Source organism: Cryptomeria japonica, chromosome 6 (assembly GCF_030272615.1).
Source record: "Cryptomeria japonica chromosome 6, Sugi_1.0, whole genome shotgun sequence".
NCBI classification, from domain to species: Eukaryota; Viridiplantae; Streptophyta; class Pinopsida; order Cupressales; family Cupressaceae; genus Cryptomeria; species Cryptomeria japonica.
The window spans coordinates 279,397,964-279,416,334 of NC_081410.1; the positions used below are offsets into that span (position 1 = coordinate 279,397,964).

The 18,371-nt window shown below is 38.5% G+C and overlaps 1 protein-coding gene across 1 annotated transcript in view; it reads right to left on the bottom strand.

The window, feature by feature from the left end:
• LOC131062631 (uncharacterized) overlaps positions 1-790 on the bottom strand; it is a 224,925-nt gene extending 224,135 nt beyond the window's left edge. The window contains exon 1 of the mRNA XM_057996339.2: positions 183-790. Coding sequence (XP_057852322.2) covers positions 183-657 — 475 coding nt within the window. The 5' untranslated portion in view covers positions 658-790. The remainder of the gene's footprint in view (positions 1-182) is intronic.
• Positions 791-18,371: the final 17,581 nt, after the last annotated feature.

Genomic DNA, 18,371 nt, shown 5'->3' on the forward strand with positions numbered 1-18,371 from the left:
GGCTCAGTTCACATGGAGACGGTGGGGTTTCGAATCCGGTCTGCTCTATAGCAATTGTTCCGGCTTACCGAGGCAGCTTGACGGGGCTAAGCAAAGAGCTATTAAGTAATTAACAAAGTAAAGAGGAGTGAGGAGTAGGATAAGTTAAGCGGAGTGAATAGGATAAGTTAAGAGGAGTGAACCTTCAAGAATGCCAGAGAAATCGATGAGGAAAGTGTTGAGTTGATCCTTGTAAATGAAGGCGACGCTTCCGAGGCCACCTACAACGGCAACAAGGACAAGACCAGCCAAAAGGGTGCCCTTCAACGCCGTATCTCCGTCAATTGGTCCGTCCCCTTTGCCTTCAACAAGTGCAGCGTTGTTGGGATTGTCATCGGCCGAATCAGATGATGGGACGGGGTCTCCATCGCTCGGCTGCTTACTGCTCTCCAACCTGGGCGGTACGCTGCTAACCTTGTGCACGCTGTGTTTTTGTGTTTGTGTTTGTGTTTCCTTGAGTGAGCTCGAGGGTTTTAATATATTAAGTCTAGGACGATGAGGTCGTTTGTTCAAGTCTTCGCGGGAGTAAAAGAAGTTGCAGTTAATGGCCGAGAGACGCCATGAAATATTAGCACTTGCAATTGTCGGAGTGAAAGCGCTCAACTTGAGCGCACACATTTTGTCCGCCTCCGAAAAAATTTCGACATTAGAGATGATGTGTTGAGATGGAAAAAGAATAAGATGAGGAGCGCTGGCAGATAAAGAACCAGAGGCCTCTATTCTGTATTCAAGGACCCTACTCGTGCCACGTCATTCATGCCATTTTTAACTCCCCCTACCCTTTAAAAGGGAAATTAGCTTGCAAGTGGGTAGAAGGAAGAGGAGGAAGAGAAAAACGTGATGAATGTAAGTAGGTTTCAGGGTTAAGTATTTTAAAAAAGAAATTAGCTTCCAAGTGGGTAGAAGGAAGAGGAGGAAGAAGGAAGAAGGAAGAGGAGGAAGAGATAAACGTGATGAAGGTAAATAGGTTTCAGGGTTAAGTATTTTACGGTTTGTAAAGTGGAAAATTGAATTCTAGCGACTTTTCATCTAAGAGATAGAAAGGAAGTCATTAGGATGATTTTCACTTGAGAGATATTTTACATTCAAAAGAAGGGTTGAATCCACTAGATCCAGATTCAATGGAAACAAGGATGTGAATTCTAAGTGGATTGCAAGTGTTGGAATGTAATTTACCCTCTTTTGTAAGTAGAAGAGTTGACTTGTTGATTATGTAAAACAAAGAGAGAAATTGAGTGAAATGAGGAGCTATCGGTTCGGGATTGCGTTGTAACTTTGGATATGAGGTAATTAGACTGATACGGATATGCCTTGCAAATTTGGAGAAAAGTCGTCAGGACCATGGTGACAGTGTACATGGTCTTCCACAAAATCCGTGAAATGAAAAGAGTTCTTTTGTCTCTGCAAATGAAGCCCAAACCGGCAATTACAGTTGCGCACCTGCAACCTTCACACAAAAAAGAAGGGGAGAAAGGTTGTAGATAAGGGTTTGCCTTAGTCAAACCCCGGTTGAGGAATCAACGTTGAAAGAAAGTAATGGCAAATGCTTGAATGTAAACAATGGAAATGTATAAATGTATACCTTGTAGATCTGCAATTTGTTGATGATCATTGCTTTGCTTCTTGAATGTAATCACAAGTGTTGCATGAAATGGCATGTAACATGACAAAATCCTAACACACACACATGCCCGCAAATGAATGTTGCAATGTTGCTCTAATGGATGAATGAAGAAGACACGTGAAGAAAGAAGACTTGATGAGTGCTTGAAGACTTGAATGCTTGATGACAATAATGAAAACCTTCTACTTGAATTCCTTCTACCTTCAAATGAAAAGACCAATTCCCTTTTTATACATGCCTCAGAAGATTAATTTATCTCACCAAAGGCCGACATCGAGAAGATTTGGGATCCCGAAGTGCAAATAGGGCCAGGGGGACCTATCTTGGGGCCATCCTAAGAGGGTGCCCCTGTCCAAGGGGGACAGGGGCGCCACGCCCCTATACTGCCCTATCTTGGGGCCCGGACAGGGTCCTAAGGCTATCTCAGGACTCAAACAAGAAGGGGTCAAGGGGTGAAAATGCAAAAAGAGGTCTTGGTCAGAAAGGAGGGTGTCGTCGCCAAGGTGAGGACTTCAAATGTGGTTAAAATTGCTAGCGGTGCAATTTTATGAACTACATTTAGCCCCCACTTTAACGGAAGTATGACTTACGTCAATACTATCGGTAAAGTAGAAGAAAGAAAGAGATGAATATGAGATATGCGTAGCAAGATCACAAGGAGTATAAGATGTTACTAATCTCGAAGAACCAAGCCCCCAATCTTAGAATCTTAACTCACTCAAACATATGCAAGAGCACACAAAACAAAAAAGGAACGAGATAAATAAGAACAAGACTAGGCACAAAAGACACACAATGAAGACAAGACAAACAAGGACAAGACCAGACACAAAAGACACACAACGAAGACAAGACATAAGACCACCAACCAACTAGCTGAAGAGACCTCAATATCCAAATGTCTCAATAACTAATTGAAACACAAAGACAAATGCCACCACATAAACACAAGTGATCACATAAAAGAGCAAAGTTGACATCATCCATGAACCATCAATAGCAAAACTATGGGTTCATGAGAGGAAGGAGAGAGAGGACATGAATACACACTTTGGTGATCTATGAGAAGTGTAAAGCGGAAAATCGCGATCGAACCCTAGTTGCTCTCCCCTCTTCCAACTCCGAGGAGAGAGAAGGGAGGTCACTAAGGTTGATGGTTTTCACTTAAGGAGACTTTACATTCAAAAGAGGGGTTGAAACCCACAAGATCCAATCCCACACAATGCAAGATTGGATTCTAAATGAGTTTCAAGGGTTAAGACAACAAGGCTACCCTCTTTTGTAAAGAATGTTGATAGAAGAATTAAGCTAGGAATGCATAGAAAGTGAGAAAGATTCGCTTATAAACTGAGATAGGGATATAGGATGAAGCTGCGGACTTGGAATTAGCAGTAAAATGTCGATACGGCGTTGTCCTGCAAATTTGAGCAAAAGTTGACGGGACGATGGCGCCCGGAGTGCACACGGTCCTCTGAAAAATCCACGAAACGAAGGGGGATCTGTTCGTCTCCGCACAAGGATTCCAGATCTTCAATTTCAGCCACGTACCTGCAACCTACACACAGAAAAGCGAAGACGATTGGGGGGTTAGGGATTAGGGGTTTGCCTTTAGGTCAAACCCCGGTTTTGGAATTAACCAAGAAATGAGAAATGCTGTAAATGTAAATGTTTGTAATGTAAAACAAGTACTAATACCTTGTTGTAAGGATGTTTGTATCCTTATGTGCGAAGGTATAGATGTTGTTGTTTGTTGTGTGTTGTATGTTGTAGTATGTGATCTCCTCTTCAATGGTTGAATCCTTGTCTTGAATGCAACACTTAGCCTTGAATGGAGACTTAGAATGATCAATTACTTGAAGGTATGTTTGAATGCTTGAATGTCGCTTTCACGCTTGTACACATATGTCCTTCTTACCCAAATGGGAGAGGAAAATGTAGTTTATATACTTGCCAATTAGGGTTAATAGACTGATTTTCCCGACCTTAGGCCGACCAGGAAAGATAATTTTCCAATTTGCAAACAAAAAGACCCGAAGTCCCATAGGAGACCAGGCCCAAAATAGGGCCAGGGACCAGGGCGCTAGGCGTCATGGTCTTGGGGGACCAGGGCGGTGCCCTGGTCCTGAAGGACCGGGGCGCTGGGCGCTCTGGTCCCACCTCCCGGGACAGCAGGGTGCAAAGGAGGTTCAGGCCAGGGTGCTTGAAAAATGCAATTTTTAGTGTCGCGGACAAGTTTCGGGGTCTCCATTCAGGTTCCGTGTTGCGTCGCCATCGTGAAGACCAAAATGCAGTCGAAATTGCAAGTGTCACAATTTTAGGATGCTACATTTAGCCCCCACTTTAGCGGGAGTATAGGTGTACGCTCATACTTCCGGTAAAGTACAAGGAAACAACATTGAAAGACTTTCACCACGTCAAGGAGGCAAGATACACCAAGCCCCCAGTGGACTAAGGATCTTACGACTTCGATTGACAAAGTAAAAGGGAATATCACAAGGGAGAACCATGACTGTCAGTAGTAAGGTTCCCTCACTATGAGTCATGCAAGAAAAATACCAAAAATTTTCAAGGCAAAGCTAAGTTCGCCAAGAAATTTTCAAGTATCCTGGAGGGATAGACAGGGTGTATGCCCCCCTACATTAAAGCGATTGCACATGCCTCAACGGGGGTGATTGCTTTAACGTAGTGATACACATAAGAAATGAGAAAGGAAAGGAGCACGTTATCACAAAAATTTAGCCCCCAAGTGTGAGATAAACCCAAGGATAATAGACACAAAACACAAAGCACGAGGTGACTTCGCTTTCCTCGGGGTCAGTATGTTGTATGATAATTCATGTATATCATATGTATGTATGCATAATTGTTCTTCATTCCCCAATCAAGGAAGGTCACCTAGAAGAAGGGAACACGTGTCTTTTGAGTCAACATGAGAGAGACCAAAAGAGATCTCAATGCTTTGCATCATCCTCAAGTAGACAACACCAAGGACAACAAATAGAAGAATGAGAATAACATATAGAAGAAGTAACAAAAGAGAGGAGGAGAGAATCTGCTATGCTAATGTAACTAGTCTAGCACATCATCTACCCCCCGATCTTGCTGATCAATGTTTCGGGAAGGCAGGGAACACGCTAGAGGAGGAACATCCAACACAACAGATGGAGCTATCACAAGATCCAAACAAGGGCTATGTTCATGTTCCGAGCCACGTTGTTCTTGTCTAGGAGCTAGGATAAGTGCTTTAGAAAATTCGTTAGATAAATGGTTATCAATATCAACAAGTTCATATTCACTATCAGAAGCAAGAGGAGTAACATTTTCATCATGAATAACATTTTCATCATCAAGATTTATAAAAATAGGATCTTTAACCCGTACAGGATCAAGACCATCATGCATCTTATGTTTAGGAGATTTTGGAGAAAATGGAATAATGCTTGTTGAAGGTATTTTTGGAGATTGCAAAGTTTGAGAAGCAGCTGCTTGAGCTCTAAGACGACGCTTTCGTCGGCGTTCATGTGTAGAACGATTTCGTCTAGTCTTAGTAGGAAGTGGAGAAGATTGAGGAGGAGGAATGTTCTCATCCTTATCACTTGGGTGTTTAGGTTGTGGTCTCTTAGGCTGGATAATAGGAGAAGAAGAAGGTCTCTTCTCTCCATAAGAGGAAGGAGGAGGAACTGCTCCATATAAAGGAGGAATATTTGGTTTAGGAAGGAGACCAAGTCCATCATGACGAGGAGGTATAGGTCTACTCTTAGAAGGTTTATTAGGTATAGACATAGTCACATCCATAGGGATGGGTTGGGAATCTTCTTGAGGAAAGACATTAGTTTTATCTTTCAAAAGAAGAACTTCCTTCTCAAGAATGATAGGAATATCAAGTTTGGGTGTTCTAGGTTCACTTAGAGATAGGATCATATCTGTTTTCCACTTTTGATAAGATTTGAAAAGATGATCACTTCACGGAGGAAGAGACTGGAATTGTTTAGGCCAAAAATAATCAATAGAAACGCTAGAAGTTCTTTCAGCTAGTTTAAAGAGACTATGATTGACGGTAACAACTTCACCACTATGGGGAAATTTTAAACACTTATGAATAGGAGAAGCAATAGCTTTCATGGAAGATAGCCAAGGATAGCCAAGCTTCACACGAAATTGTTCGGATGAAGGAATAATAGCAAAGCTCACATCAAGGGATTTGTTATGGACCTCAATAGGTAATGTAATAGAACCAATTGCAGGAGAAGAAAATGCATCAAATAATTTCACAACCACATCTGTTTTGTCATAGATCACTTGATTCAATTGCAAAGTAAAAATAAATTCTTCAGTAATAACATTAATCATGCACGAAGGATCAATAAGCACTCCACGACAAGGTGTATTCTTGACTTTTGCAACTATGTATAAAGGACCATCAGGTGCCTTGATAGTTTCACTAGAATCAAATGTGATGGAAGGTTCTTTAGGGTTTTCTTGCTGCTCTACAAAGTTAATCACATTCGGAGTTATAGACACAAGACCATCAGATGAGAGAGAGGAATAATTAGTCTCAATTGCATTAGAGGTATGAGAAGGTAATGGATCAGTAAAAATCTGAAGATTTTTGTTAGGAGGAGCTACAGATGTGTTGCCTTTATCATTCACTCCGGAAACAGAGATAGTATTATTATCAATTAAATCTTGAATTTTACCCTTTAAAGAAAAACATTTTTCAGTATCATGCCCAGGCTGACGATGAAATTGACAAAAAGATTTGTTATCAAAATAAGGTGAAGTAATCTTTGCAGGATCAATTTGCCTTATAGGAAGAAGAGTAAGCACATTTTGTTCCAATAACTTATTCATAATACTATGCAATGATTCATTCAAAGGAGTATACTTTCTTTCTTTCTTGAAAAATTTAGAAATAGGAGGCACACCTGATGCTGCATTCACATTGTTGTTGATGATGTTTTCATTGAATTTGATGGAATCTCTGTTCGGTTTAAACTTCCCAAATGGTTGTTGACTGCTATCACCCTTATCACTCGGAGCCATAGGATGTGATTGTTCCATTTGACTCACAGTCAGTTGATAATTGTGAAGAGTTGCACACAACTGTTGGAAAAAAGTAAACTCGGAAAATAGAAGTTTGTCTCGAATATCTTTTTGTAAATTAGAAATAAAGATTCTTTGAATATCATTGTCAGGCACTAGAAAAGAAATTTGAGCATACAAATGCTTATATCTACCAATGAAATCAATCACTTTTTCTTTAACACCTTGTTTACAATGCATTAAATCAATCAAAGTAACTTTAGGACTTATATTGTTTTGAAATTGTTGAATGAAAGCATTTGCAAGTTGTTCGAAAGAAGTAATAGAATAGGAAGGCAACGAGCAATACCATTGTAGGGCTTTGTCTCTTAATGTTCTAGTAAACAGTTTTGCAAGCAACCTTTGGTCGTAAGCAAAATCGGTACAAATTGTTTGAAAAGTCTTAACATGTGTTAGAGGATCTCCTTTACCATTGTAAAGCTCCAAATGTGGGATTTCAACATGTTTAGGAGGGATAGCTCGAACAATGTCAAGAGAAAGTGGGCTCGCAACATCAAATGTGGGCACACTAAACTTAGATTGATTCATAGAGGCGATTTGTTGCTGTAAAGAAGAGACAGTTTGTGCAAAATTGTTAATGGTCGCTTCAGTCGAAGAGTTCATATTAGATGTGTTAGATTGGGATGGAGGTGTTATGTTATTGAAAGAAGGTAAAGAGTAAGGTGGTGGGACACTATGATAGTTAGTCATAGGAGAGGATTGGACAGGAGGAACACTACAAGGAGGAATGGAATGATTGAATGAATTGCCCCCTTGCGTCATGTTCATTTGTGGAGATGTAATAGGGACACTCATTGAAGGAATGAGTGAAGAAGTTGGATTAAATGAAGGAAGAGGGTTAATTGAAGAAGGGGGATTGCCCCCATGACTGGTAATCATAGGCGGAATGTCTTGTATAGAAGTAGCCATTATGTTTGATGTAAAAGTAGGTATGCTAGCAATAGAAGTTGTCAAAGGAATAGAATGATTGACTTGAGTGGGAGGTTGTGTATAACCTAAAGTTTCAGCACAACTCTTCATAGGCATCACATTCGAATCCACAATGTGTGCAATACCACGCAAAATATCAATTCCATTCTTATCACTTCGAAGCATATGTTTTAGACCCTCAATTAAAGGAAGAGCTTGACTATCGGGGTATTCTTGAGACATCCATTGTCGAAAATCGTCAAATTGGTTATCCAATTTCGCAAGTTGTTCTATAGAAACCTCATGGAGAGCTTCTTCATCATTAGGAGGATTAGAGGAATTACCCATGTCCTCGTTAAAAAGGCTATTCAAATTAGGTTTCATCTCCTCAGCAATTAAACCTCGGAAAGACTTAATTCTAAGGCTTCATCTAACGGGAATAGTGTAAGTAGGGCTTATTGTTGTAAAACTCATGCACTAGAGAGGGAGAGAAGATTTTTGAATTTAGAGGTAGCAATTTTCAGTAAAACCAGCCAATCTTCTAGATTTACGCTGTTAAATGCAATCACGACAATCTCCCAAAATTTTAGAAAAAATATCAGGGACTGTGGCGCTCGGAGTGCACACGGTCCTCGCAGTTTTTTTCAAAATTTGCAGGGATGAAAGTTATGATGATTTTAAAGCTAATCTGAAAAAATTGAGTGATTTTACGATCTGTAGATAGGCCAAATTAAAGTTGCAATCTCAAAATTGAACCCTACCCAGATTGTTGAAAAATGCAAAATTTGAATTTTGAAAAAGAGAGGGAAACTGAAATTTTGAATTTTATGATTTTAGAGGGAATACCAAAAGCAATGCAAGTTTTGAAATTTAAAAATTGACTCAATTTCACGCAAAATTCAATTTTGAAAGCAGAAATCAAAGTTGTTGCAATTAAGCACTTAATTTCAAAAGTCACAAATTGCAAGAATTTTGAATAAAGCACTGAAATTTCGATTGAATGCAAACACACTTTTCAGATTTAGGACAGTAGGAACACAATTTTGACACAAAATTTCAATTTCAACAATTTTTGAATGATTAGAAGCCTTAATCCAAGCAATCACTAGACCAACTTTGACTGTAATTTTGAAAGTGTAATAATTGATAAAATCAGCCAAAATTCTGGATTTTAGCAGAAAAATACAGTAAGATCTAGCTCCCAAAATTTCGAAAAAAATGTCGGGGACGATGGCGCTCGGAGTGCACACGGTCCTCGCAACTTTTTTCCAAATTTTCAGGGATGAAAGATATTGTGATTTTATTGCGGAATCCAAAGTTACAGCTGATTTGGAGATGTTTTGATCAGTGAAATTGTTGGACAAAAGTTGAATCAAGAGGGTTTCAAAAATTAGGGTTTTGACACTTAACCACTTAATTTTCAAAATTAAAGCACAGATATGAATTGATAATTTGTAATAGAAAGGTAGATCTTGAACAAGCATTGACAATTAAATATTTCACAAGTTTAATTACTAAAAAGAAATTTTAGGGTTTTTATGCAATCAACCTCTAAAATTTGCAAAGGATCAAACATGGAAATGCAATCAAGGAAGCCAATTTTCAAATCTAACCATGAATAATCAGAAAGAATGTTCACGTCGGGTTCACCAAAATGTAAAGCGGAAAATCGCGATCGAACACTAGTTGCTCTCCCCTCTTCCAACTCCGAGGAGAGAGAAGGGAGGTCACTAGGGTTGATGGTTTTCACTTAAAGAGACTTTACATTCAAAAGAGGGGTTGAAACCCACAAGATCCAATCCCACACAATGCAAGATTGGATTCTAAATGAGTTTCAAGGGTTAAGACAGCAAGGCTACCCTCTTTTGTAAAGAATGTTGATAGAAGAATTAAGCTAGGAATGCATAGAAAGTGAGAAAAATATGCTTATAAACTGAGATAGGGATATAGGATGAAGTTGCGGACCTGGAATTAGCAGTAAAATGTCGATACGGCGCTGTCCTGCAAATTTGAGCAAAAGTTGACGAGACGATGGCGCCCGGAGTGCACACGGTCCTTCGAAAAATCCGCGAAACGAAGGGGGATCTGTTCGTCTCCGCACAAGGATTCCAGATCTTCAATTTCAGTCGCGTACCTGCAACCTACACACAGAAAAGTGAAGACGATTGGGGGGTTAGGGATTAGGGGTTTGCCTTTAGGTCAAACCCCAGTTTTGGAATTAACCAAGAAATGAGAAATGCTGTAAATGTAAATGTTTGTAATGTAAAACAAGTACTAATACCTTGTTGTAAGGATGTTTGTATCCTTATGTGCGAAGGTATAGATGTTGTTGTTTGTTGTGTGTTGTATGTTGTAGTATGTGATCTCCTCTTCAATGGTTGAATCCTTGTCTTGAATGCAACACTTAGCCTTGAATGGAGACTTAGAATGATCAATTGCTTGAAGGAATGTTTGAATGCTTGAATGCTTGAATGTTTGAATGTCGCTTTCACGCTTGTACACATATGTCCTTCTTACCCAAATGGGAGAGGAAAATGTAGTTTATATACTTGCCAATTAGGGTTAATAGACTGATTTTCCCGACCTTAGGCCGACCAGGAAAGATAATTTTCCAATTTGCAAACAAAAAGACTCGAAGTCCCATAGGAGACCGGGCCCAAAATAGGGCCAGGGACCAGGGCACTGGGCGCTCTGGTCACACCTCCCGGGACAGCAGGGTGCAAAGGAGGTTTAGGCCAGGGTGCTTGAAAAATGCAGTTTTTGGTGTCGCGGACAAGTTTCGGGGTCTCCATTCAGGTTCCGTGTTGCGCCGCCATCATGAAGACCAAAATGCAGTCAAAATTGCAAGTGTCGCAATTTTAGGACGCTACAAGAAGAAAGGCGAATAAGAGAGAAACCATGGACTTCTCGCCCTTGGAACTAGGTGATCCATGGAGAGAAGGACATGGAAATCTAGCCCCCAAAGTTTGTTTGGGTGATCCATGTAAGGGAGGAGAGTGAGAACACCATTAGTTCCACCAAACCTCAAGCGCGTGTGTGAAAGTGAGGTTTGAAGCACCTCAAGAGTTTATGCTCAACTACGCTACAACCTATATAAGATGTATAGTACAAGTGTCAAGAAAGGCGAGACATCTCGCTCTAAGAGTTTGTGCTCTGGTTCTGAAAATAATCACCCTGCATAAGAGAAAAGTGGTGTCATCTCGCTCTAAGAGTCTGTGCTCTGGTTCTGAGAATGACCCATTGTACAAGGAAAAAGTGATGACATCTCGCTCTAAGAGTCTGTGCTATGGTTCCAAGAATGACCCAATGTACAATGCACGAGAGAAGTATAGTACAAAGGAGCAGTGTGGGTGCCCCCCCCCTTAAGATGTCAACATAGTTTGATGTTGATATCTTAAGGACAGTAGAACAAGGATACCTACCTTTATCACAAAGAAGATATCCACCATGCAACAATGTCATAAATCCAAGCAAGAGAGAGAATACTCTTCAAGCAAGGATAAGATAGTTGAAAAGAGATATCGTGTTGTAAATGTAAAGGAGATCCTTGGAGGAGAAGAGATCTTTGCTCAAAAGACATCTACCTCCAAAAGGAGTTGTCTTAGACAAATATAACATTTTCTAGAACAAAGCAAAGGAGAGAACAAGAATTCAATCATTCGTCCTATTGCTAGGTGAAAGGGATTCTTGATGAAGGATGACTCACTTTTATCCCAATGGGGATGGGTGAATTTATTATTGATGTACATTGCCAAGTGTGAAAGAGATTGCAGTCAAGGACTTACACCTCTTGTATAAGAGAGAACCCTTGAGTGAACAACAACAATTCCACACAAGGAATGACATCAAGTAATAAAACTCACACCATCCACAACATGCGAAAGAGTGGATCCTTAGAAAAGAGAGAGAGAGAGAGAGAGAGAGAGAGATCATTTCCCCCCAAGTGTAGGACAATGAGAAGAATTACATAACTTCTAGAGAGAGATTACTCATGAGAGACGTATCGTTTCAAGCAAAGAATACATCTTAACCAAGGAATAGACATGCGCTCGCATGAAGGATAACTCCATTCAAGAAAGGACATCAAGTTATGAATAGCACAATAGAAGAGGTAATTTGGAAAGAGAGAAAGAAGAAGATGAAGGTTCCCAAAAGTTCTCTAAGGAGAGACTGTTCATAATAGACGTATTGTTTCAAGCAAGGAGAAGATCCCACTCACGAAACAAACATGCTTGCATGAAGGAAAACTCCATGCAAGAAAGAACACCGATTTTATTAATAATGTAGTCCATAAAGAAAATAGTGAAACCTTAGAAAGAGGAAAAGGAATATTCTTGCCCCCCAAGCATAGAGGCAAGAATAAATAGGCTATTATGTTGCTTACTAAGTATGATTGCACCTGAAATTGTACCACCATGAATGACAAGGAGCCCCCAATAAGTAGGCTAACTATGTCACATAATGAGGAGCAACATAATAAAAACTTGAATGTTATTTTAAATGATCATGATGAATATGCCACTCATTGTCAGATGTTATTTTTAACATGCCTGAATCAATTTCAAGATTTGTGTTAAGAGAAAAATTTGGAATATGAAATTCAGGCATCTTAGACTTTCTAGAAAAGGTAGGAGTGAAATCTAAGGACCTTCAATCATCCTCTAAGAGTCCTTTAAGAACTTCTTTAGTAGGAGATGGTGTATTTAAGTGAATTGAAGAGAGGATTGTAGGAACTAAGAAAGCATATGATGCTTCACTTATGTTCTCATCAACTACCTCATTAGTATATTTGTAAGGCACGAGATGATAATCAGGAAGAATTTTTGGTTTCCTAGGAACATAAATGGAATTGATTTGATATTTTTGTTAGGCTCTTGATTTTTTGGGAGAGAGATCATTATGATGAAAAATAATATCATCCTCTTGTTATAAGGTATCTTTATGTTCAAGACACTCATTAGAAAAAGGACTATCATATGTAATTAATGTTTCATATTTAGAGGGAAGATCATGAAAAGAAGGTATGGTATCACTAGGATATGTAGCCATAATATCATCCTCTTGCACCAAATAATCCTTATGAGGGAGGTACTTTTGAGGAGAAGAAGGAACACATTTCTCCAAAGATTCATCTTTAGGAGGGAGATCTTTGGAAGAAGTGTCCATATTCCCTTTTTGCACCAATGTGTCGTCATTAATGAGATCAATTTTGGGAGAGGGTGAATCATAGCTATGAATGAAAGGGAGAACTAAATTATCATCATATGCATGAAAGGGAACATCATGAACATATTTAATGTAACTCAAAATTGAATTAGCAAAATAAGATAAGAACTTCATATTCATTTATGATCAAACAAGAAATTCATATGTCATTTAACCATAATAATGTTCACCCCATACATGCATAGAAAATTTAATAAAGGAGGGAAAATGGAATTTGAACTACAAATTTGAAATTTGAATTTAAAAATATGAAATTTGAATTTGTGTTTGACCTTAGAGGGTGTTAAAATTGATAAAGTACGCCAATTTTCTAGATTTAAGCAGAAAAACACAGTCAATTCCGTCTCCTGAAATTTCAAGAAAAAAGTCGAGGACCGTGGCAAAAGTGCACACGGTCCGACCAACTTTTTTCAAAATTTTTAGGGATGATAGGTACTATGATATTATTTCAGAATAAAAAAAAACAGCTGATTTGGAGATGTCTAGATTGGTCAAATTGGCAATCAAAGGTTGAAAATAGAAGGATCTTATAAATTAGGGTTTTATGATTTAACCATTGAATTTTCAGAATAAAGAGACAATTTTGAATTTCAATTTTGAAATAGAAATCAAATTTGAAACAAGTAATTAAAATTTTACACTTCACAAGCTTGATTTTTTCAAAATAAAAAAATAGGGTTTTTATGCAATTAACCTCTAAAATTTGCAAATAGATCTAATAAGGAGAAATCATAATTAATGTGTAAGACGTCGGGTTCACCAAAATGTAAAGTGAAAAATTGAACCCTAGTGACTCCCCACCTAGGAAAGGAAGTCACTAGGATGATTTTCACTTGGGAGATACTTTACATTCAAAATAGGGGTTGAATCCACTAGATCCATATCCAAAGGAAACAAGGATGTGAATTCTAAGTGGATTGCAAGTGTTGGAATGTAATTTACCCTCTTTTGTAAGTAGAAGAGTTGACTTGTTGACTATGTGGAATAAAGAGAGAAATTGAGTGAAATGAGGAGCTATCGGTTCAGGATCGTGCTGTAACTTCAGATCTGAGCTAATTAGACTAATACGGATCTGCCCTGCAAATTTGGAGAAAAGTCGTTGGGACCGCAGTGACAGTGTACATGGTCCTCCAGAAAATATGTGAAACGAAAAGGGTTCTTCTGTCTCTGCAAATGAAGCCCAAACCTGCAATTACAGTTGCGCACCTGCAACCTACACACAGAAAAGAAGGGGAGAAAGGTGTGGATAGGAGTTTGCCTTAGTCAAACCCCGGTTGAGGAATCAACCTTGAAAGAAAGTAATTGCAAATGCTTGAATGTAAACAATGGAAATGTAATCACAAGTGTTGCATGAAATGACATGTAACATGACAAAACCCTAACACACACACATGCTCGCAAATGAATGTTGCAATGTTGCTCCAATGGATGAATGAAGAAGATACATGAAGAAATAAGACTTGATGAGTGCTTGAAGACTTGAATGATTGATGACAATAATGAAGACCTTATACTTGAATTCCTTCTACCTTCAAATGAGAAGACCAATTCCCTTTTTATACATGCCTCAGAAGATTAATTCATCTCACCAAAGGCCGACATCGGGGAGATTTGGGATCCCGAAGTGTAGATAGGGCCAGGGGGACCTATCTTGGGGCCACCCTAAGAGGGTGCCCCTGTCCAAGGGGGACAGGGGCGCCATCGCCCCTGTCCTGCCCTATCTTGGGGCCCGGACAGGGTCCTGAGGCTATCTATCTTAGGGCTCAAACAAGAAGGGGTCAAGGGGTGAAAATGCAAAAAGAGGTCTTGGTCAGAAAGGAGGGTTTTGTCACCAAGGTGAGGACTTCAAATGTGGTTAAAATTGCTAGGGTTGCAATTTTATGACACTACATTTAGCTCCCACTTTAGCGGGAGTATGACTTACGCCAATACTATCAGTAAAGTAGAAGAAAGAAAGAGATGAATATGAGAGATGTGGAGCAAGATCACAAGGAGTATAAGATGTTACTAATCTCGAGGAACCAAGCCCCCAATCTTAGGACCTTAACTCACTCAAACATATGCAAGAGCACACAAAACAAAAAAGGAACAAGACAAACAAGAACAAGACTAGGCACAAAAGACACACAATGAAGACAAGAGAAACAAGAACAAGACCAGGCACAAAAGACACACAACGAAGACAAGACACAAGACCACAAACCAACTAGCCGAAGAGACCTCAATATCCAAATGTCTCAATAACTAATTGAAACACAAAGACAAATGCCACCACATAAACACAAGTGATCACATAAAAGAGCAAAGCTGACATCATCCATGAACCATCAATAGAAAAACTATGGGTTCATGAGAGGAAGGAGAGAGAGGACATGAATACACACTTTGGTGATCCATGAGAAGAAAGGCAAAGAAGAGAGAAACCATGGACTTCTCACCCTGGAACTAGGTGATCCATGGAGAGAAGGACATGGAAATCTAGCCCCCAGAGTTATATGAATGAATGAATTTTTAATGATGTCTATAAGATTAGGCAATATATGGGATTGAAAATTGAGAACAATACAATAATATTAAAAGAACCAATCGGCCAACCAACTCAACAAGCAGTCTAAGGGTGACCACTAATACTTGCTCATCATATTTCTTCTACTGTGAATTTTGAACAAGTAATCTACTATCGGAAGAATTTGTTCTTCTTCAAACAAGGTATTTAGAGACTCAACTTTTAGAATATCCATATTATTTTTTATGGATGTCATCAAAAGCTACACAATCCATGATGTAATGCCATTTTGTTTTCACTGGTCCAGTGTAACGACCCCAAAACCTAAACTATTAAGAAAATAAATGCTTTTACTTTTACACAAGATAAATTTCAAAAAACAGTAAAAGCATAACAAAAAAATTTCAAAACATAAAATATAAATTCAAGTAAAATACGTTAACATTCTTGTCAGAAAACATAATGAAAGGAATTTTTTTCTTTAATTTCTTTAAATTGAAAAATCATGAAACAAACCATGGCATAAATAAAATTTACCAGATATACTCGCTAGGAAAGTATTGTATCTATCTCGCAAGCCTCGACTAGTCAACTACAAGAGGGAGAGCATCATTTGGGCGCTACACCTCCAACCACATACCAACACTCTCTCACACACCTTTCTACTAGAAGTGGCCCTATCCTTCATGAGGAGTATAGATAAGGGGACCTATGTGGTGCCATTTGAGTATTGATGTTGTGTCTCGCATATCTTAATCCGACCATACTACTATAGACTATCTTCTAACTAAGTATGACCATTCTGGATGATCTATGTTCTGGCAACACTGTGAATTTTTGGCCAAAGTTTTTATAATTCATAAAAAGTCTTTGTTTAGTCACCTCTTACTCAACTTGGAGACTACTCTCTTCCTAGTGTTTGGTAAGTAAAAATAGCAAGAGCAAAAACATAAAAAAGTACTTGCTTACATGAACACTTAATGGTATGGACTTTCCCTTTGCAACTGCAACCTAGAAAATATAGTCGCTACCCTTACATCTTAAGTTTGTTTTAGGTTCTCCTTCCATGCACGACTTATAGAGACTATAAGAGGCTATAAATTCCTAGGCTAGGATTCTACAACCCATTGGTCTCTCTAGAGTTCATAGTTCTTCAAAAGGACATTCATTTGCCAAAACTACGAAAAATTACATATCCATAGTATATTTACTCAGATAAATATTTATGTATTTTAATATTCTCATGCATTACAATATCACAAATATATCTATCTTCCACTACCTATCGAAAATACTCAAACACGGTTTAATTACATTCATTTCAAGAACATGGATTCATGTAATATTGAACTAAGAAAAACACAAGCTTAATTTAGGAATTTACACTAAATCCCATTTCATCTTTTTAAAACTATATCAAGATTTTTCTTCATGAACACTTCATAAAAACAAAACTATTCTTGCATTCCAAAAGAAGACATACAAGTGCAAGAATTAAGCTATCAAGCAAAAACATAGAACATGGATGAATGATTTGGAGACCAATGAAGGAAGATGAACGTGAGTCTTAGAATCTTTCCACAAAATCTCCTTCCTAGGCTTATCCACATCTTATTCTCACAAGATAAACACGAAGGAACCCCCTTCTAACTTTTCTTCTAAAAAGGAAAGGGGAAAAATCTTTTCCTTTCCAAGACATCCTAAAAACAAAAAACAATTCATTTTACAATGATGAAAACTTCCCCAAAAAACCCTTTAAAAGTCCCAGGCTATTCTATTTATAGCCTCTCAAATGAGAATTTTTCTCAATTTAAAATTATCCTTTCCCTCCAAAAAAAGGGTCATTTATCCCTCAGAATCATAAATTGGTTATCTCATTTAAGGACATAACCAAAATATTTAAAAAGATTCCTTCCAATTAAATTCAAAGTTGTTAAGAATTAGATTAATATAAGCTCCCTCCTAATTATCTTACCAAAATATTTGCCATTAAAAATTAGGATATTGAAAAATACATACTAAAAAACCATTATCTAATATGTGGGTTAATCACAACTGAAATAACCCTCACAATTCTATAAAATAGGCTTACCATTATTATTTTATTTGTATTAAAAAGGAAGTGCAATTAAATATTTAATTATCCCTTTCCCAAAAGAGAAGGGCACGTGTGAGTTAATTCCTCACTTTCGTTGCAAATAAGGTGTATTAATTTACAACTTACCTTCATCAAAGTGGGGTACGCTACCTTTGGTAGTCACCCCTCCCCTCACCTAACCACATGTGTGGTATTCTTTCCACTTTACTTGCTATTACCACACGGTGGATAACATTTCACTCTCACCACTATGTGGTGTGTGTTGACTTATTCTTACCACTACGTGGTACTTACCACACAACCCTCATAATTACTCCCTTCTTCCAAGGGTTAACACATACTCCACTCACTAATATGTGGTGTTGGTATCACATTTTCTCATATCTCCCACCACTATGGGGTGGTCAAAGGACCCCTCCCACTACGTGGTGCTGGAAAATCATAACAATCCCCATAAAAACCATTCCACTACTAAAAGATTTTCATTTAATTAAAGATAGCAAATATATATGTATATGTATATATATACATCTATATATGTGTGTGTATACTTTTATACACACACACCCACATGTGTGTGTGTATGTATATGTAGTGTCATAACTTATCATCGAGCCAATTTACACCTCATGTTTGTGCCCCTACTTTAGCACGTCTCCCCCTCATCTCCTATCTGGGTCCATTTAGTGCCTTAACTCCAATTTTATGCCACATACACCTACCAAATGATCCTATGAGCTATTTACTCCTCCCTGGGGCCAATTTAAGGTCCTTGATTGAGGAGGACCATGGCTAGCACCTTGGCCCTAGGACCAGAGCGTCCAACGCCCTGGTCAGACCCCTCAATGGGACCCAATTTTTAGGGT